The following is a 22,807-nucleotide window of genomic DNA, read 5'->3' as shown; positions in this document are numbered from 1 at the left end:
AGATCATACAAGTCGTTTTGCACACTGAGGTTTGGGCTTGGGTTCCTAAGCCAGGTATTTCGTATTTATTAACTGAAGTTCTGAGGAGAAAAAGACAAGGTACTTGGGCTTTTGGGCTTTTTTTTTTAATTATTATTATTTTTTTCTACTACTTTACTTGATTCTGCCTCCTTTCCTGCCTAGATATAATGGGCTGGACCATCAAAATGGAAAATTTAAATGTCACATGTATGATTACCTTGGGCCAGCCGTGAATTTCCAGCTTTCTGTTTCTTTTCCCCAAGCTACTGTTACTATAGAAAGTCTCTTACCTAGTAGGATAGAGATGGAGATACCAGTTAATTGAAATTTGGTTGAAGAAGGATGTAACAAAAATAAGTGCATTCTTTGAATACTTTATCTCAGGTAAAAATTATGGAAATGCTCAAGCATTGCAAATTTAGATGGAGCACCAAAAACTTTTTTGTGTATGTTTCCAATGTCTGGAGTTCCACATTATACTTTTAGATAATCTTATCTGGAAACATGTTTAATTTCTCTAGTTGGTGTTTCTTTTTAAAGTGACAACTTCAAGATAACTCAAAAAGCCATTTGAATGAGGAATCCTTCTGGACATTTACAATGCCTTCCCCAGACTTTGACAAAATTGTGTTTTATTGATAGTGTATTTCAAGATTTGCCTATCTCTGGTTTTTCCAACTAATTCAACTTAGTGTTTATATAGGAGCCAAATTTGTTTTATGTTTTGCTTTATGTAACATTTATTTAAATTGATGAATTAAACATTTTAAAAGCAAGTGCAGTGGAAATAAGTTTTAAACAAAGTGATTTTTGATAACTGTATAATTCAACAAGATTGAGCATAAATGTAAGGCATAAGATAGGCATTAGTCAGCTCGGTGTAATACAGAGACCTACAGAGTATTTCTTGAATTAAAGATTTGCTTGAATGGAGATTACCTAACAGAATATCTAATATAATTACAGTAGTAGCCAACATCAGCAGAATGCTCACTGTCAGGGACTGTTCTAAGTGCTTTACATGTAATAGCCCATTTGAGTCTCACAACTACACTATGAGAAAGGTACTTTTATTATAGCTGTTTCACAAATGGGCAAAACTAATGTAAAGAAGTAAACTGACTCATCTAAGGTCATACTCCTATGTGGGTTTGCTCCTAACAAGCACATTCTCCTGCTTCTGCTTCCTGCACTCCATCAGTTTTTCTTCTTTTTATAGCATTCTTTTAGTCTGTTTGATTTCTCTTTTCATTATTACTTACCTCATAAGCCCCAACCTTTATTGAAAAGAGGGTGTGGTATAATTGTCTTTATAAACCTCAACCTTTATTGAAAAGAGAGTGAGGTGTAAATACCATTCTTATTATAATGAGAAGGATTTATCTTATAATGAGAGACAAAAATTCAGATAGGGCCATTTGAATGTGAAAAGTAATTTCAAGTTACTACTTAGTAATTCCATTACAAACTAAAAAACACTTTAAATGTCCTAGGTAGTAACAAAAGTTACTTTAACTAGGTAAGATTTAGGATTATTCTGAGGTCTGGCTGCTTTACTTATACTGTATCTCTGACAGCAAGACTTCTCATTATTTTCACCTGATTAATTTTCACGAGTTATTTCTTAAGTTCATTGTAATATTTATTTTTCTGTCTTAACTGTTTCCAGAATGATTTAATTAGGTAAGTTCTTTAATTATGATCATTTTTTAGAAATTTCTTTCTCCTTCTCACTTGATACTTTCTCAAAGTTCTATTCCATGGGTATTAAGGGGAGACAAGCAAGATAACCTCAAGCATAAAATTTAAAGAGGCTCTCATTGTCAGATACCAACCCTGAAAGTGAGTGTTTCCTTAAATTATAGCCTCCCAGGACCTCATGTGCCTCATCCTAGTCCCAGTCCTGTATAAGAACATGTTGTATCATAATGTAAACTTTTTAGTGTTTCTTTCTAATCTGGAGCATGCATTTTTAGTCCCACTTAAGAAGTGCAGAACCTGAAATTTAGACAGATTCAGGAAATGTCCTAGGGTAGTCATTAGTAAGTGCTACTGTATAACTCAAGCCCCTTGATTCTAATTTGATAATATAATTGAAATTTTATAAATTCATGTTAGACTCAGATGATATTAGCCACAAAAAAATGACTATTGGTTTGCATTTTCTAGCTCACACATTTTTGGGGGAGATTGCAGCACAGACTACTGAGGGCAGTGAGTAGATAATTTTAAGGGGATCTCAGAGAACCACAACCAAGTTATACCATATTTGTTTTTTATGCTTTTCCAACCTACTTTTTGTACTGTATCCTCAATCCCAAGGCGCTCATATCTTTACACCCTTTGGTTGCTCAAAGTTTCCCAATCTAGCTATCTTACAGGGATGCTTTTCTCTGAAACTCTCATGCTCTAAATTACTCCCTCACAATGTACTTAGATGCAAGTTCCATCCCCTAAAGTGGTGGTGGAGAGAGAGCAATCTGATTGAATAATTGACTTACTACATATGAGCTTGCCTATAAAATAAACTTGTTAAAACTTCAGTTAATGTCTACTTGATTAGGTTGTGTAGAAACTATTTCTGTCGGCTATTTTACAAGACTATAGGGCTGGCAGTGGTCTTCACAAGTAAAACTGCATATCAAACAGAAACAACTAACATAACTTCTGAAAGTTTGCCAGTCATACTTTAGAAAATTGCCCTGGGTATATGCTTATGTTGTGAGGAATGAAACAGATAAAACCATAGCTTCCGGCATGTTCTACATCCTAGAATATGGTGACAGACTGGCAGACACAGACTTAAAGATAACCTGTGAAAGATATTATGCATGTATCTATTCTAGAATGAGATAATCAATACAGGTAGTTTCTTAAAGAAGGAATGAGATCTTCATTATTTGGATTACGATTCAAAGCAGAAGCTACACAAATCAGTGTAAAATTGATTTTACACTGTTCTGCAAGCTTAAGCCATTTAAGATTGGCTTAAATGAATTTCCTCTCAGGTAATCATTGCTGAAACTCACTTTGAACCAACAGTACACCCACTCAAGCAAAGCACCACGATAACTGGGTGTAAAGGGAATGTGACAGATGCATGTAAAGTGCTTTTCAGCACAGCACACTCCTCCTAAATTCAATAAAAACAATTTATTCCAAGTAATGTAATGATTTATATACTCATATGCAACTTTCTGTTTATAATGAGCATCATTGTTAGAAGCAGGGGATACAAGGAAGGGACTTTTAAGGACATAAATGACTTTTATATTCTAAATTTATTTAATAGGTGTACACAGATTTATCTTATAGAACAAACATCATCTGTACTCTAAATTCCAAAACAGTAGAAGAAAACGAATTCTACACATATATTTGATGTCCAGCTTGTGGAATTTTTATGTGCATCGAATTTGCTTATAATTATGAATCTTTACCACCCATTTCTGTTTGTTACTTAAGTATATATACAATCAAATGTCACTTAATGCAGATATATGTTCTGAGAAATGAGTCATGAGACAATTTCTTCATTTTGAGAATACCATAGAGCATACTTACATAAACCTAAGTGGTATAGACTACTGCACACCTAGGCTATGTGGTATAACTTATTGCTCCAGGGTACAAACCTGTACAGCATGATACTAAGATGAATACTGTACGCAGTTGTAACACTGTGGTAAGTATTTGTGTATCCAAATATGTCTAAACTTAGAAAAGGTACAGTAAAAATATAGTATAAAAGATAAAAAATGGTACACGTGAGTAGGACACTTAGTGAATATGAAGACCTAGGACATTACTATATACTACTGTAGACTTTATAAACACTATACTTTATACTACACACAATTCATAAAAAAATTTTTATTTCTTCAGTAATAAATTAGCCTTAGCTTATGGTAACATTTGTAATTTATAAATCTTTTTTTTGTTAACTTTTGACTCTTTTTTAAATAATACTTAGCTTAAAACACAAATACATTGTACAGCTGAACAAAATTAATTTCTTTCTTTATATCCTTGTCCTATAAGCTTTCTGCTATTTCATTATTTTTTCCCCTCTTTAAGCTTTTTCGTTACAAACTAAGACACAAACACACAAATCACTATAGGCCTACACAGGGTCGGGACCATCAGTATCACTGTCTTTCATCTCCATATTCTGTTCCACTAAAAAGTCATTGGGGCAGTAACACACATGGAGCTGTCATCTCCTAGGATATCAATGCCTTCTTTTGAGATACCTCCCAAGAAACATACTTGGGGCTATTTTACAGTTAACTCTTTAAAAAACAAAAGTAGAGGGAGTACACTGTAAAATAATGATTAAAAAATCATGGTGTGGTAAATACAGAAACCAATAACCCAGTCATTAATGATCATTATCAAGGGTTATGGGCTGCACATAGTTGCACGTGCTATACTTTTAGATGACTGGCAGTGCAATAGGTTTGTTTACACTAGCATTACCGCAAACACTTGAGTAATGCATTGCACTACCATGGTATAATGGCTCTGATATCACTAGGTGACAGGAACTTTTCAGCTCCATTATAATCATATGAGACCATTTGTTGTGCATGCACCCCATTCTTGACTACAATGTCGGTATGTAGTGCATGACTGTATATATGTATGTATATACATATATAAGATTTCACTTACATCAAATTATACTCATCAATTTATATGTAGTTACATTTGTTTTTAATACAGGAAAAGTCATGGTACTAGGTGAATGGCAGAAAAACCCAAAGTGAATTATGGTGATGACTTGCAATGTTTGGGTAACAACTTTGCTACACCAATTATTTAAAAATTGGACCCTCCCCAAAACAAGTAGCAGATAATATATGGAATGTAAATTTCATTGATGGCTTGGAAAACCTTGCAATGTTCATAAAGAAATGATGGAATTTGATGGCAAGTGGTTTCCAGGGGCCAATACCTTCAATGATATGCCTGATCTGTATGTTACTAAGTGGACTTTGGTTTCGAAACTGTACATTATTAAGTGTATAGAACTAATACCAAGGGGTGTTTTATTTAGAAAGCAAATGGGACTTTATAATAGAATATTGCCTGCTAGAAAAAAAAATTTATTTTACACTATGTTCTTCTCTATAATGGTATCAGATACTGTTGAAGAATTAGAAAATATATGGGTTTTATAATTTGACAGTTATTAGTGTGGCTGAAAAATACATTATATTAAATTAAAAATAGCATTTCACTTCTTTCTCAACTGCAAGAATCCAGAGACACTTACTATTTACTGAATCACACACACTAAAAGGAATCTTTTGGGAAAAGCTGATGCTGGTTTCCAGATAAGTTATGATAATGCTTCCCGCTTTATATTGACAACCATTTTTTTCCTTCAAAGGATATTGAGAATCAAAATTATGTGAAGGAAATTTTGATAATAACACAACAAAGTGCATGTGCCATTGTTTTCTGAGTAAAAAAATTAAAATTACATTATTCTACAGTTCAAATTGAATCAGTTCATTGTTATTACAAAAATAGATCTGATAGCCACATACCATTGAAATGCAAATTTTGACGATGCTCTTTTTCCGATTAATAATTGCAGAAATGTCATTTTAAATCTACAACCCCCAAGAGCTTCACAGCATGCCTCTTTCTAGTTAATCTTTTTGAGTAGAAGAAACAGGGAGCTCTGAGCAAACCAGCCATGCTATCTCTTTCGTGCACACGGTAGGGGCAAGGGCACTGTGGTATTGCTGTGTTGCTGTTAACTCACAGAGGTGCTGCCTTTCTTCTTTACCACTGCTTGCCTCCCATGGATTCCTCTGCTTCCCTCTGGGCCTCCTCACTAGCCTTCAGGCAACGTTTGGGTGACTCATGAAGAAATGGAAAATCTTGCAGCTCCAGCAAAAACGGTTAGTCTTAATGGCTTTGTTGAACCTGAAGGAAAGTGACTTTGCTGCTCTTTGGATGAGGAAACTAATTTGTTTACTATAGACCAGAGTAATAGGGTGTGTTTTTATAGTTATATGCAATGATAGCTAACATTTTTTACAGTTTTCTTTCACTGTACTCTCTTGAACTTTTTAAATGAAATAGTGTTAGATTGTGGCTAATATCATAAGAGCTTATAGTACACAAACAATAAGGAAGAAAGTAATAAATAGTATTCATGTTGCAACATTGGAAGTTTTTGTAACAAATATTTAGTATTGGACATATTCACAGGTAACATGTTTCTAAACCAAATTAAATTGGTAATAGAAAAGATTACATTGAATATTCATTTTTAATAGGATCATGTGGTTTCTTGTGCTTTACCATCTTAGATACAAGCTTGACCAAACAAAACCCCCCCAAAACCAAAAAAGTGTTATGTTAATTTGGTACTGAAAAGCACAATTTTAAAGAATTTCTTGGGGACTCTTTGTCACTTTTAAAAATAAAATGTTATAAAAATCATTTTTTCATGTAAAGTAACAAAGTTGGGCATATCATATATTTTATCTTTATCAACTTCTTTTTAATTTAATGTCTTTTCAGTGTTATCCTTATTTGAAAATTGATTATCTACAAGTTTGTTATAGATAAAAACACCAATGTCATGTACTAATTTCATGTTTAGTTTAGTTTTGTTGTACTTGGTTTTTGTCTTGTTTTGTTTTGTTGGCTGTTGTTGAAATCTATTTGATTATCACAAAGCTTTGTTGGAGGGATACAGTCAGTTTTTTCACTTCACTAATTTACTTTGTATAAGATTTCTCTATCATATATACATATATATATTTGTCCTCAGAAGTTTTTATTATAGCACATTACATTTTGAAAATTACACTCATTTAAGAATTAAAAAAAGGTTTGTAATGACCAAATCAAATGTTCACAAAATTATGAATTTAACATTTAAATTAGAATTTATTGAAAATGATGTAGTTGCTGCCTAATTGCCTTTGAACTGCTAAATTGATCACTCTGGGTCTATGAATCTGTATATTTATTCTGCCTGTTATACAAAACATTTTGTATAACAATTTTGCTTCTGCTAGAAAAATTTTACTGTATTGATTTGAAATTAATTTATATTTACCTGCTTTATTAATCATTTCCTGCTGCTAACACAGAAAGAATCTGAGGAAGGAAGCTGGGCCCAGGTAGGAGATTCATATGCTTTAAGACCCTTAATATCATTTAGTAGGCAATGAGAATATAAATTAAGAAACTGTCATAAGTCATAATATTGTAAACCTTCACTTAGCTCAATATTAGGCTGATCTGTATAGGTAAATCTAGATTACGTTTAATACTTTATATGTCTTTTTAAATTACCATATTTGTAAAATAAGATGATTGATGTTTCATACCTTACCCCTTTTAAAAGGGTACTTTTCTTTCTTTCTCAAAAGAATGATCCAAAATTTAAATTCCTCTGAAATCACTCCTGTATATATTTAATCAGGAAGCATTCACATTGGATCCAAAGGGGGAACAAAAAGAAAGAAAAGACTTATTTGGAGTTGCACATGCCTTCAGATATAATGCAAAGTGTATGAAGATGGACTGGAGGTGCAAGTGTTGGCATTGCAGACCACAGAGTCATTAGCATTTATTGAGATGTTTGTATGAGACAGGTGTCTATACTAGGAACAGACATATACTTTTGCAAGAAAGCTGTGCATTTTTTCTACATTTCCACATTTTGGATGACCAAACGAGAAAATCTGTGTTATATTCAATCTGATTGAAACCTTTCAATATAAGAAAAATTTTGGTAGTTATATTAGGACCTGTATTTAAACACACAGTAGGATTGTATTTGATTTTGGTTTTGATAAAAATTTCATCGTTCTTGAGAACACACAAAAGAAGAGGAGCAGTTAGATTTTCCCTAAAAATGCATATTAGAATTGAGAAATTAGGGCGTGATAAGGAACTAAATGGGAATTCTGTAAAAATAATAGAGAGTAATAGTTCTTTTAAAATTTTGGTTTAGTGGTAATGGTTGATTTGGGTTTTCATTTTAGCTGTTTTGAACAGTATTGGTAATAATAGTTTGTTTGTTATATTAAAGAATTAGGTTATCTGTCTTAGTTTTTGATCCTGCCCTGCTTCTTTTAGAGTCTATCTTGATTGATTTCTAGAAAAGACTGATTCTTTCCAATGATTTTTTGGAAAGCTGACAACTTGCTTTGCTGAGTAACAACGATGTCCATACAAAGCTTCAAAATTCTGTCTCTCCAAAACATTTATTCCTTTCTCTGTTTACTGAGGTTTCCATTTCACATCAACATTTGCCATTACAATATAGCAATGGCAGTAGTGGCATTGATAAGTGGGAAATGGCAATAATGGCATTGACAAGAGGGAAATGACAGATACAAATAAAACAAACCTATCAATATAAAGACAGAATCTTAAAGCTCAGAGTTTGTATAATAATATCTTTATTAATAAAATACATACTTGGACAAAATGTAATTCCTTTTGAGAATACAAAGTAAAGCCAATCATTTTCAATAGGCAGATACTTTAATAAATGTATGCAGAGTTCCATTTTATACCAAATCAAATCAAATGCTATCTGAATATTATTTTTGATTTATTTCCACATATCATAGTAATTAGATATCAGTTATAGTAATAGGTAATATTCTCCAATTACCATCTCATCTGATTGGTTAAGAAACTTGACTGCTATAAAACAATTCTAGTGTCCGGTTTTTCTACAGACCCTGGCTTATGGAGATATGAACCATGAGTGGATTGGAAATGAATGGCTTCCCAGCTTGGGGTTACCTCAGTACAGAAGTTACTTTATGGAATGCTTGGTAGATGCAAGAATGTTAGATCACCTAACAAAAAAAGATCTCCGTGTCCATTTAAAAATGGTGGACAGTTTCCATCGGTAGGTGTTTTTTTTTTCCCCAAAGAATAATTAAAATGAAACAATATGTTACCTATACTTTAGTAAAACAAAAATGGACGTCTAGAAGACATAAAATATATGTCATTTGAACATCGTTTGTGTACATCTACTTGGAAAAATATTTTCATCCAGCAAATTGCAGGAACTTTCTAATTTAGAGCTATGTGCATATTATGTGCCCAAAGTTTATGGAAATACAGGTGTACAAAATTCTTCTCATAGCGCATACGTCTATTTTTTGTGAGATTCTTTGAAAATTCCATGTTGGTAATTTTATAGTTGTATGTGTTTATATTAGAAAATTAGGAAGAATAAACAAATATTCATAGTTTCAACTCTACAAAAATATGTGGTTATAAATTTTATAATTTAGGAACATTCTAGGAAAAACTTTGAGAAGAAATTCTTCTTCTAAGGCATATTTGTGTTTTTTTATTTTTCTATGTCTTCTTGTGAGTTTGCTTATTTGTATATTAATTTCAGAACTAAAACAATACTGTGTTAGATAACTGTGAGGATGCAGATGAACAAAAGGCAATGTCTTTTTTCAAGTTGTTTACCATCCAGCAGATAAAAAGGGGTCTGTTATAATACCATATCATAAATGCTGTGTTTATGTTAGGTGAAACAATGTCAGCTGGATTTTGGTTGTTTTTTTTCACATAAAGTTGATTGTGGTGATAAGTTAATAAATATAAGCATAGATGATTTTGGCTTGGGAGACTGTATTTGTTTCTCTCCTGTCCAACATTTAATCAGTGACTGGAGTGAAGATGGTATAAAAATTAGATATGTTGATGACATAAAATTAGGATAAATAGAGGATAATTGGGGCTTTTGATTTCAACTTATGGTGATATTTTGAATTTTAATGCAGTTGTTGACACTGTTGAATTAAATGTGGTAAAGATAAATATAACTATTTTTTTAAAAACCTATTAAAGTGCTGGATGGAGAATCCATAATTTAACAGAAACTTGTGTGAAAAAGATAAGGAATTTATCGTTAGCACAAAACTCTCCATTTGGGTTAATGGCTTGACAAGGCATGTTTAGACTGTGTTTATTGGCAGGGACAACAAAAGTGCTACCATATGGTGACACAACAAATAGAAATTGCATTTACTTATGGGTATCAAATTGTTATAAGGTGGTAGAAGTCAAGTGGTAAAGTTGAAGTAATTAAATACATTTAAATTGGATGAAGGAAGACTTTAAATAAGTTTTCTTAGGTTTTAAGATGATTATTATGTGATAGAAGAATTATTTTTTCTCTGTTGAGCATGTTATTTTTTAGTTAACACAGATGTAGATCCTAGGGTGAGTGACTAATAGTTACTAGAAGAAACAGCTTTGTACCACTCTCAGCTGCCTTGTAGTGTATACATTGTGAGGTAGTTACTTTAGTAAAATGTTTTATATAATGATCAAATTAAAAAAAAATACTCAAATGATTTGGTTTTTGTTTGTTCTGGGAAATGCCCAAGCTTTATTTTATTTTATTTTATTTTATTTTATTATTTTATTTTTATTTCTTTTTTTTGAGAAGGAATCTCGCTGTCTCCCAGGCTGGAGTGCAGTGGCGCGATCTCGGCTCACTGCAGGCTCCGTCCCCGGGGTTCACGCCATTCTCCTGCCTCAGCCTCCTGAGTAGCTAGGACTACAGGAGCCCGCCACCTCGTCCGGCTAATTTTTTGTATTTTTAGTAGAGACGGGGTTTCACTGTGTTAGCCAGGATGGTCTCGGTCTCCTGACCTCGTGATCCACCCACCTCGGCCTCCCAAAGTGCTGGGATTACAGGTGTGAGCCACCGCGCCTGGCCCCAAGCTTTATTTTTAAGTTATGCTAATCTCCAACTTAAAGCAAGTAGTACCTGACGGTATATTGCATCCTATGGTCTTTTCGGCCCAGTTTTCCATCTGACAGACATTTTCATAATATTATATGTCCTCTGTATAGTATAATTTTGTATTCTATATCAAAACTTGGCAGAAACTGACCAAGAAGCATTGGTTTAATCTCAAGCTGCCCAATATCTGTGATAGTGATTATATCAGTATTATCTAGTATATCACTGAATTAGTTTGCTAGGGATACCACAGCAAAAGACCACAGACAGGTGTCATAAACAACAGAAATTCATTTTCTCACAGTTCCGGAGGCTAGAAATTCAAGATCAAGGAATTGGCAGGTCTGTTTTCTTCTGAGGCCTCTCTCCTGGGCTTGCTGATGGTCACCTCTTGGTGTCCTCACATAATCCTTTCTCTGTGAATATATATTCCTGTTGTCACCAAGTGTCCAAATCTTTTTTTAATAAGGTCACCAGTCAGTTTGGATTAGGGCCCACCTTAATGGCCTCATTTAACTCAATTACCTCTTTAAGGGCACTATCTCCAAATGCAATCACATGCTGAAGTGCTGAGAATTAGCGCTTCCACATGTAAATTTTAGGGAGCACAATTCAACGGACAACACCTGCCTAATGCAATTTTCTTTCTGTTTTTCTCTGATTCCGAAATATTTGACTTAACATTGTTTTTATTAAAATGTGGGGCTTAGAAATGCACTAACAAGTAAGTGTAGCCCAGCCAATGTGTATGTCTAAATTTGCTTATATTCGTAAACATGTAAAGTATCACTGATAATCAATGATCTTTACTCTTGAAGTCTACAGATTATTTTTTCCTATCACATCTTCTGCATCTTTATATATAATGTCACTAAGCCTTCTCATTTTCTCTCTCAGAACATCCCTGGTTTATCGATTTTCCTTTTAAGCACATGGCCGTTGTCCCTATTTTGGCAGAATTGAACCCTGAATTGATTTCTCTGTCTTCTCTGATTACTTATTTCCCCATCTCCTATTTTGCTATGAGATTATTTTTCCATAAACATAAAACTTTTTTGGTTTTTTTTTTTTTTTTTTTTTGAGATGGAGTCTCACTCTGTTGCCCAGGGTGGAGTGCGGTGGCGTGATCTGGGCTACCTCAACCTCTGCCTCCCGGGCTCGAGCGATTCTTCTGCCTGAGCCTCCCGAGTAGCTGGGACTACAGGCATGCGCCACCACAGCTGGCTAATTTTTGTACTTTTAGTAGAGACGGGGTTTCACCATATTGGCCAGGCTGGTCTCGAACTCCTGACCACATGAGCCATCCACCTCTGCCTCCCAAAAAGTGCTGGGATTACAGGCGTGAGCCACTGTGCCTGGCCAAACAGAAAACTTTTATTGTCACCTCTTCCTCCTCCAAAAATTGTCCAATAATTCTGTATCAATTATATGTATTTCATACTTAAACACAGTTTAAGGCTTTCCTTAATATGCCCTATTCTCCATGTATAATTGTATTCCTCCTTACTTCCTAGCATGGGTTTTCAGCTCTGGAATGTGTGTCTCGCTAACCACACCTTTAAATTTTCATCTGCAACCTTTAGTTCATGATGCTCCATTTTCCTGAGTCAACCTGTCTCTGCTACTTGATACTTTTAAGGATCAATCAATTTTCTGCTCATTCCACATACCCTTGTCATTCAGTTTCAATATCTGCTGACTTGTTCTTCTTACATACTTCTGTATAATTTAGAGTTATGAGCTACTCATTTTAGTATTTGGTCCTCTATCCTATTACCTAACTTACTCATGTTTTGTGTTATTTTTCTCATCAGCTTAAGAAGAGAGTATCCATTTCTTATAAATTCCTTACTGTCTCCATAATGGGGACTTTAAATTCTTTTGAAGTGAATAAAATATTAATTTGCCTGCATCTAATGTAGGAATAGCTAAATGAAAGACAAAGACACATAGATGAACAATATAATCCATGATGATTTTAAAACTATGTTTTTTCTTATTTTGAAAACTTTTTTCTATTACTTTGAAACATTTTGTGCTTAGAATAATTATAAATGTATTTCCCTCCAATACTGAAGGATTTGACTGCAAATGTAATTTATTAACTTGTTGCCCTAAGAAGCAGTGCATAGTGTTGACTAGGGATAATCAAAAAACTTTCTCCACCTGCTGAGGTAGACTCACTGTTTTTTTTTTTTTTTTAATTAAAAAAAGAACAAGTTTACAATATGGAATTATGTGCTTAAAGAGGTTGAATTATGACAGAAAAGAACTAGAAAGAAGACGGGAAGCAAGCCAACATGAAATAAAAGGTAATACATCTTTCTTTCATATGAAATGCCTTTATTCTGGGGTTTTTAGCTTTCACTTTTATTAACCTAAAATGTTATATGTGTTAATAATGGTCAGTAAGTAGCATAAGTATTTGGCTAGAATTGTTACTGGGTTTTTTTCCATTCTTTTCTAATTAAAATACAGAAATGGGTATCGCCATATTATAGGGTGAATATCCCATTTGAGGAATAATCTTGAGTTTTTGAAATGAGATTTATTTATGTGAACCTATTAATTATACATTCTGCTTGTACTAAAGATGTCTCCATGTAGATATTTTTGTCAAACTTTTAATGGAACATTCTCAGTATGATTCAGAGAAACATGGTATATCATTTTTATGGCAGTTCATCTTTGGTTTATATCATTTTAATTTTATTCCAGTGCCCCAGCAATTTTATTTTTGTAACACTGTATAGTTAAAGAAATTATACGGTGATTTTATGCAAGAATGATATAAGGATTTTCCCCTATAAACCAAACTACTTCATTAATAATTTTAGCTGGTAAAGGAACAGTGTAAATTGCTGCAACTGTTATGTGCACAAAAATGTTTTGTTTGAATAACAAGAAAAGACACTCCATATTGCAGATTTGTTAGAAAAAATACCGTATTTAAAAACTAATCATCTAAATGTTGAGAAGTACCTTAATATACCCGAGAAAGGATAATTTCAAAAGAGAAGTACCTTAATATACCTGAGAAAGAATAATTTCAAAAGAGAACTACCTTAATATACCTGAGAAAGAATAATTTCAAGAGAAGTACCTTAATATACCCAAGAAAGAATAATTTCAAAGAGGAATATGTTAGATTCTATTCTTAGAGACCATTCTATTTTTATTGTTGTTGTTGTTGAAGGAAAAAATACATGATTGGATATAAGATATAGGTAAAGGTATTTTTTGGTTTAAATTTAAAGGGTTCAAGTGCGATTTTCTTACATGGATATATTTGTGGTGGTGAAGTCTGGGTTTTAGTGTACCCATCCCCTGAATGATGTACATTGTACCCATTAAGTAATTTCTCATCTTTCGCCACCCTCCCAACCTCCCACCCTTCTGAAACTCCAATGACTATCACTACATACTCTGTGTTCACCTGGACACATTATTTATTGCCCACTTGTAAGTCAAAGCGTGAGGTACTTGACTTTGTTTCTGAATTGTTTCACTTAAGATAATACGTGGGCATTTTTTTGCTAAAAGTAATCAATCCACTTTTGTTGTTTAAAGAAGAAAAAGGCCGGGCGCGGTGGCTCATGCCTGTAATCCCAGCACTTTGGGAGGCCGAGGCGGGCGGATCACGAGGTCAGGAGATCAAGACCATTCTGGCTAACATGGTGAAACCCCGTTTCTACTAAAAATACAAAAAATTAGCAGAGCATGGTGGCAGGCGCCTGTAGTCCCAGCTACTGGGGGGCGCTGAGGCAGGAGAATGGCATGAACCTGGGAAACAGAGCTTGCAGTGAGCCGAGATTGCGCCACTGCACTCCAGCCTGGGCAACAGAGCAAGACTCTGTCTCAAAAAAAAAAAAAAAAAAAAAAAGAAGAAGAAAATATTAAGGAAAATATAACCAAAATTTTTAATGAAAATTTTGGATATTCAAATACTTATTAGTTATATTTCCATTTCCTATTATTCAAGAGTTGATATGTACAAGCATTACATCAAATTTAGTGGGTGTTTCTACATTACATTAATTGTTCAAGGGTAGGCATGAATCTCTGTTTTCATCTTCACTTCTTTTAAGGCTTAATTTAGATAAGAAAATAATATTAGTGCTGTTTTATTCTTAAGATATTTTTTAGGTTTCTATAATTTACATTTTTTATAAACAATGTCAGAAATTACTTTTATCTTTGGCAGGTCTTGGAAAGTACATTAGTTCTAATGGAATGGGCTTGAATGCATGTGACAGTGATTGGTTAAAAATAGTTTTCTATGTATGTCTCATCGGAGAGTAGACAGACTCACAATGGATTTCCTTTAACACTTCATTTGATGCATTAGTTCGAAGCAAGAAAGTGTTTTTCCATTATCAAAATCGAGTTGTTTGATTTCACTTTATTTGGGGGCCCCAGGAAACTGCAGGTTGTTTTCAGTGCATTGCTGTTTAGTTGAATTGAAATTTGGGAATTAATGGACCAAAGATAGACCCCAGAAGGAAGTTTGCATTTGACCACACAATGAATGTCTTAGCACACAGATTGATTTTACCCATGGGATACCACTTTGTAGTTTCCTTTCTGAAGTATTTTTATCCAATTAGACTTTATTATGCCTCAGCTCACCACGTGAAATGTTTCACATATAGATAGATCTAAAGGAGAGGAATTACCCAGTTGGCCCTATACCAAATGTTATATTAGTATCTGGCGATTGCTGATTCGAGTGTAGCTCTGAGGAAAAAAAAAAACTGCCACGATTCGCTATGATCACACACAACTCTATCTGATAAATAGCTGTGAATGAGATCATAAATAGCTTGTTTCCTATGACTGATCTGGTAACATTTACAGGAATAATTCTCAACAGTGACTAGGGGTCTCTTATTATCTGAAGTGTGAATTAACCTTGACCTTAATGAATAGTTTTCTGAAGTGAAAAGACCATGTGAATATCAAGAACCTACTAACATTTAATTTGTTGCTAAGAAGCATTCAACACTGATCTCTAGCCATTTATTGTTTAGGTCAAGAAGATTTCTACACAGTTTTAAAGTCAGTGCATACATTGCTTGGAAACAGATTTATGGAAAGGGATCTAACTTTAAAAATGAAAAAAAAAAGAAGTATTTTGTTCTGAGGAGGAAACGTTTGAATTCATGCTTTATTTTCCTTTACCTCATAGCAGATCATTTTAAATATTTGATCACTGTTAACTACAGGTGTGACGATGGAATTTTTGATGGGCACATATTTGCAGAAATATCACAACCACATAATATGTCTTAGACTATCGAAATATAAACCTAAGTCTAGAAAAAAACCAAATACTCCCTATTTACAAATCCATCTAGTGCAAAGAAAACTGGATTTATTTTTTATTATTGAGAGCATTGTCATGTTCATTTTTAAAAAACGGTGTGTTTGTTTAATAAAATTAAGTGGAGAACTGTTGCTGCCACCCACAAGCACTTGCCTAGCTTTTGGAATTCAAGTGCAGGGTAACCAATTGTTAGAATGAATCAGTAACTATCAACAGCAGCTGATTATATAGCCAAAATGTGATGCTATCCAACTCACATCCCATTTTCTGAGGTCCAAAAACCTCAATGGAATAGGCTAAGGAAAACTCGGAGGAAAAACTACACTTCAGAACTGACTCAGAGAGACAATTAACATGTATAATATAAAATTTCCTTATATAGTAAAGAATATTGAGGAAATCCTTTGCTTTGCTGAAGACTGGGGGGCGGGGGGGGAGAAAGAGGAAAAACTCTGAGGGGAGGACAATAAATGTCCTACTTCTTGCAGAAATTCATTCTGCTTTGGATGGAGCAGCTAATAGTCATAAGACTGTGGGATGCGGGCATTCCTCTCATGTTCCTTAGTACCTAAATCCAAAGAAAGATCTAGGATCTTTCTTTTGAAATGAGGTCATTCTATCCACAAAAGGAGTGAAGTAGAGAGATGTGAGGCAGATATATGTTCAGCTTCCAGATTCACATACAAATGTTTTGCTAGTACTGTGGATTGGCACAGACAGAAAGGACACCAACTAATTTGAAGAACTTCTACTTCTGATAGATTGGAGTATATTAAGTCAGACCAATCTTCCGCCAAGAAGAAATAGAATGGCTAGATAAATCAATAAATGATAATAAAGAGCTATTTGAAAACAGTAGAAACCAATTAAGAGGGACAGGACTTGAAAGGTTATGATCTTGGAAAAAAGAGAAATGTAAGGAAATGGTAAAACTGTCATTCTCTACTGTTTTTCCTCTATCTAACAGAGAAGCAGGGAACGGAGTGGGGTGGTGGTGGGGAATGGAATTTAGAGGTGCAAAAACTGCTGGGCCTTCAGGAGCAAAGAATCTGTAAAACATAATAATAATAAAATAATTAAGACTGACCATTTATACAATACTCCTCTAGAGACGTTTGTGGACTTCTAAGAAGGATGGAATTATAATCTAAAAATTGAACAGAAAGCCGAAGCCAAATGGGTAATAAATCTAGAAAGAGAACTGTTGTAATCTCAGGATAATACAGTAAAAAAAAAATCAAAGGTCATAACCACCAAATATACTTTAATTTGAGGTCTCTGATAAAACACATCCTAGGACTAAGGGTAAACTTAAACAGATCAGGCTATTTATTATGTCTATTAACGTTAAAAATAAATTTTATTATGTATATTTGAGGTTTAGAACATATTACAGAACACATATAGGTAGTAAAATGGTTACTATAGTGAAGGAGATTCCTAAGCTTTATTTTGAAATGTTAAAATTGAAATGTAGCATTGATTTATCTCAATCTTTAATTGGAATTAAGTTGACCTGCCCTTATTATAACTTCAGAAAAACATCAAGAAGAAGTTGACATTCAGAGCCTCTGCAATTTTTCAATCACATTGTGTGAGAGCCAATAAAAAAAAAACTCAGTCATGTCAGATAATGGCCAAAATGAGGAAAACCACGATGATAAAATCAGAAAAAATAAACATATCCATAGTTGACCCTGACAGTGTTTATTTAAAAATATGTAAGTGACAAAATGGAGAATTTAATATAGTTGGAATCAATATGTTTAACAAATAATCAAATGGAAATTTGAAGAAGTGAAAAGTATAAAGACTTAAATTGAGAACACAATAGGTGGTTTAACGTAGAAGAGAGTTTAGTGAAATGAAAGATCACTTGAAAACACCTAGCCCCACATATGACAAGAAACAAAAAGGATGAATGACATAAAACATCATTAGAGACATATTGGACATGGTGAGGTAAGAGACAACAAGAAAGAAGCAATATTTGAAAAGATACTGGTGGAGACATAAAAAGAAAATAATTGAAATGATAAACCACAGACTCAAGGTTCTCGATGGACCCCAAGTGAGATTAAAAATAAAAGGGGAAATAAAAACACATCTAAACACATTACAGTAGAGCTACTGAAAACCATGACTTCCCACACCCCAAAATCGTAGAATCTGCCAGAGTAAACTCCACAATAATTTCAAAGGCGCAACATAATATAACTGATATTGCTCAACTAAATAATGCTAGAGGAAAATGGAATTATAACCTTAAAATGCTGAATCAAACTAACTTCTTACTTTGAAGTATGTCCATCAATATTAAAGACAGAATTAATAAACTTTCAAACAAAATCTGAGAGACTATTTCACCAGAAAAAAAAAAAATAGAAAAGAAATATTAGAATAAGTAATTCAGGCAGATGGAAATGATCATAAAGATAATAAAAAATGCACACATGATGGAGGAGAACTGAAAAATGTGTGGGTAAATGTCATAATAATAGTAAAAATAATATCTGCAGGGCTTAAATTTTACATAGAATTAAAATACATAACTATAATGCAAAAGGCCGGAAGGGAATAAGTGAAATTAAATTGTTTGAAAATCTTTGCATTATCTAGAAAATAATAAAAGGAATAAGTTATAGTAGACTCTAATAAGAACAAATATTATAAGCTTTAAGTGTCACTACTAAAATAATAATATAAAGTGTAAATATAAAAAGCTAATAGAGGGCCGGGCATGGTGGCTCATGCCTATAATCTCAGCACTTTGGCAGACCAAGGCAGGTGGATCACCTGAGGTCAGGAGATGAGACCAGCCTGACTAACATGGTAAAACCCCATCTCTAGCAAAAATACAAAATTAGCCAGGTGTGGTGGTGCATGCCTGTAGTCCCAGCTACTTGGGAGGCTGAGGCAGGAGAATCGCTTGAATCTTGGAGGCAGAGGTTGCAGTGAGCAGAGATCATGCCATTGCACTCCAGCCTGGGCAACAAGAGTGAGAGTCAGTCTTAAAAAAAAAAAAAAGGAAAGAAAGAAAGAAAGAGAGAAGGAAGGAAGGAAGGAAGGAAGGAAGGAAGGAAGGAAGGAAGGAAGGAAGGAAAGAAGGAAGGAAGGAAAGAAGAAAAGAAAGAAAGAAAAAGAAAGAAAGAAAAGAAAGAAAGAGAAAGAGAGAGAAAAGGAAGGAAAGAAAGCTAATGGAGTGGTAGAATAAAATAAGAAAACAATAAGAGGCAAGAAAGAGAGAAAAGGAACAAAGAACAGATAGGACAAATAGAAAGGTGGTAGAATTCAACACAAATATCAAAGTAATAATATTAAATGGGCAATAACTAACTACTTTAAGGACAGATTTAAAAAACAATGATATGCTGTACACAATGGACACACTTTCAATATAAGAACATAGAAAACTTATTAGTTAAGGAGATATACATGCAAATATTAACCAAAGCTACTGTGATTCTTCTAATATCAGAATATAAACTTTAAGGCAGGAAACATACTAGAAATAAGTTGGCTATTTTCAAATAATAGAAAGAAAGATATAGCAAATTAGTATATATCTAACATGTAGATTTAAAATATGGAAAGTCAAAACTGACAAATCTTAAAAGTAGCAGACGTTTTCAGTTCATAATGGGTGTTACTGATTAAAACTACAATGAGACACCCCATGTATTAGTTTGTCGGGGCTGCTGTATCAAAGTACCACAGATTGTGTGTCTTAAACAACAGAAACGTGTTGTCTCACAGTTCTACACACTAGAAGTTCCAGACCAAGGTGTTAGCAGAGGCAGTTCCTACTGAAAACAATCTGCTATTTGCTTCGCCCCTGGCTTCTGGTGATTTGCTGGCAATCTTTGATGTTCTTTGGCATATAGGAACATCACCATGATCCCTGCCTTCATCGTCACATAGTGCTCTCCATGTGTGCATGTCTATTTCCAAATTTTGCCATTCAAGAATGATAACAGTCTCATTGAATTAGGGCCCACTCAATTGACTCATTTTAATTGATCATTTCTATAAAGACCTGATATCCAAGTAAGGTTACATTCTTAGGTACTGGAAGTTAGGGCTTCTACATGAATTTTGGGGAACACAATTCAACCCATAATACCACACACCTACCATAATGGCTAAAAAAAGTAAGACAAAACAAAAACAAAAATGAGAAATACAAAGCATTTGTAAAGATGAAGATCTTCAGACATTAATAATGCATGGTTAAATTGTGAGAGTGGAATTTGCTTAGCAATATCTGCTAACAAGTAAACACATAATTCTATTCCTTGTTATTTATTCTACTGCAACATGTAAATATACAAAACAAAATACATGTATAACAATATTCAAAGCAGCACTATTTATTTTTTTTTATTTCAATAGGTTTTTGAGGAACAGGTGGTGTTAGGTTACATGAACAAGTTCTTTACTGGTGATTTTTCTGACATTTTGGTCCACTCATCACCCAAGCAGTGTACCCTGTACCCGATGTGTTGTTTTTTATCCCTTGCCATCCCCCACCGTTTCTCCCTCAAAGCAACACTTCTTAATAACCCAAAGTGGAATCTACTCACATGTCCATCTACAGTAGAATGGATACATTGCGGCATAATCATGCAATGGGAAGCTAGATAGCAATGATCATGAACACGCCACTGCTATTTGCTAAAGCATAGATAAATTCCATATTGAATGAAAGGCAGACAAAAAAGTACATATTGTGTGATTTTATGTATGAAAAGCTAAAAAATTAAATCAGGCAAGGCGATTCTGTAATGAAAGTAGTCAGAATATTGGTTACTGTTAGGTGAGAATGGTGCCTGCGAAGGTGCATGAGGGGACCTCTGTGGGTCTGTGCTATCACTTTATTGCTTCAAAGTTATACACAAGAACATCTAAGTGGTTATAAATGAGTAAAATAAGATAAATAAGGATTTTCAAAGACTCATCAAAATAGTTATTTAAAACATATTTTTCAAAGGCTTATTGAAACACTTATTTAAAACGGTTAAAGTTGAAGAATATTTCCTGAAAGACTTTTATACTCTTTCTGAAAAAGCTAGGCACTTCATTAGAAAGAAAAAAATGGACAGGAAAACTTACTTTTACTTTAATAGTAATTATAGTTTCCTTTCCCTTTCTATGGGTAGTAAAAATGTTTTAATTTTTTTCTCATATCCCTTTAAGTTTCTTAAAATTCTTTCTTTTCTATGGACAATTTTAGTCCTTTGGACTATTTTACTGATTTTTATATAGCATTCTGCCAAATTTTAATGGGAAGATATTGAAGAAAATAAATGATAAAACATAATTTGATGTTTTTATCTAAAAAAAAGAAACATGACAGTTTCCTCTGAAAGATTTATTTATTTATTTATTTATTTATTTATTTATTTATTTTGAGATGGAGTCTCGCTCTGTTGCCCAGGCTGGAGTACAGTGGCACAATCTCGGCTCACTGCATGCTCTGCCTCCCAGGTTCACACCATTCTCCTCTCTCAGCCTCCCAAGTAGCTGGGACCACAGGAACCCGCCACCTCACCTGGCTATTTTTTGTATTTTTTTTTAGTAGAGATGGGGTTTCACCGTGTTAGCCAGGATGGTCTCGATCTGACCTCGTGATCCGCCCGCCTTGGCCTCCCAAAGTGCTGGGATTACAGGCGTGAGCCACCGCGCCCGGCCGAAAGTTTTATTTTTATAAAATAAAAATCAAAGAAATTTTTTCCTCAATAGAATACTACTTTCAATAGAGCGGAAACAATTTTTGACGTTTGACTGAGTGCTTAAATTTTGCATTGGCAAGTGATTGGGAAAAATGCATTGAAATATAATAGTAAGGTAAGTATCCATCTGTTGATGCCTTATATTATTTTACCGTTCTGTTCTTATATATTACTTCAGGTGAAAAAAATCTTCTAGTCTATATGCCAATGTTTAGGTAGTGGTTAATAAACACTTCTGATGAAAGACAGTATTACAATCTCGTCTGCTGTTTACTGAAGAGGTGTGTATCAAGACACAAATAAGAAATGTCTCCCTCTGATGGTAAAAATATTGAACTTCAGACAGACACCTAGGGCTCTAGTATGAAACCAAGAAACACAGACACTGTGTTCTACACGACTGAAGTGCTGTCATTTTAGCTATAACACTCTGAAGAAGAACAACTTTTTAAATAGAGACTCGAAAAGATTAATTATTAAAACAGTAACTACACACAAATGAATGGAGCCAGATGCATTAGCCAGCATAAATGTGACCTGGCCAGATACCCATGGCTCATTTCAGCCAGTGGTTCTACTATGCAAAATACTGCATCCTAAAATGATGCATCTCTTTTCCTAGACGTGTTGGTGTGGAGCAACGACCGAGTTATTCGCTGGATACAAGCAATTGGACTTCGAGAATATGCAAATAATATACTTGAGAGCGGGGTGCATGGCTCACTTATAGCCCTGGATGAAAACTTTGACTACAGCAGCTTAGCTTTATTATTACAGATTCCAACACAAAACACCCAGGCAAGTCACTTTTTGCTGTAGTCTCAATGTGTTCTGGTTTATATAATGATAAACTAAACTTATAGAAAAAAATTGGCTGTGTATTCATGATTGTTAATGAAAGTTAACTCAATGTTTGAAATATGTCCCTGGGGTTTTAATTTCAGGCTAGTGGATTTC

General features: G+C 34.0%; 2 protein-coding genes across 19 annotated transcripts in view; one reads left to right on the top strand and one right to left on the bottom strand.

Moving 5' to 3' along the window:
• ACSS3 (acyl-CoA synthetase short chain family member 3) overlaps positions 1-22,807 on the bottom strand; it is a 515,807-nt gene that overhangs the window by 27,726 nt on the left and 465,274 nt on the right. The window contains exon 17 of one of the 4 annotated variants that reach the window (XM_055236870.2): positions 8,937-11,208. The exons of 2 other annotated variants lie outside the window; for them this stretch is intronic. The gene's annotated coding sequence lies outside the window, so the exon portion shown is untranslated. Of the gene's footprint in view, positions 1-8,936; positions 11,209-14,699; positions 17,168-22,807 lie in introns of those variants that run through there. One more of the 4 variants, XM_055236868.2, reaches the window with a different exon arrangement.
• The window catches only part of PPFIA2 (PTPRF interacting protein alpha 2), a 516,856-nt gene that overhangs the window by 484,251 nt on the left and 9,798 nt on the right, over positions 1-22,807 (top strand). For 8 of the 15 annotated variants that reach the window (XM_055236852.2, XM_055236853.2, XM_063615109.1 and 5 more), the window contains 5 exons: positions 5,874-5,936; positions 7,143-7,172; positions 8,730-8,923; positions 13,007-13,104; positions 22,473-22,648. In XM_055236852.2, coding sequence (XP_055092827.1) covers positions 5,874-5,936; positions 7,143-7,172; positions 8,730-8,923; positions 13,007-13,104; positions 22,473-22,648 — 561 coding nt within the window. The remainder of the gene's footprint in view (positions 1-5,873; positions 5,937-7,142; positions 7,173-8,729; positions 8,924-13,006; positions 13,105-22,472; positions 22,649-22,807) is intronic. The other 7 variants (XM_055236855.2, XM_055236865.2, XM_055236860.2 and 4 more) reach the window with 4 other exon arrangements.

The sequence above is a fragment of the Symphalangus syndactylus genome, chromosome 13 (genome assembly GCF_028878055.3).
Source record: "Symphalangus syndactylus isolate Jambi chromosome 13, NHGRI_mSymSyn1-v2.1_pri, whole genome shotgun sequence".
Lineage (NCBI taxonomy): Eukaryota > Metazoa > Chordata > Mammalia > Primates > Hylobatidae > Symphalangus > Symphalangus syndactylus.
This window is presented reverse-complemented; position numbering and strand designations above follow the sequence as displayed.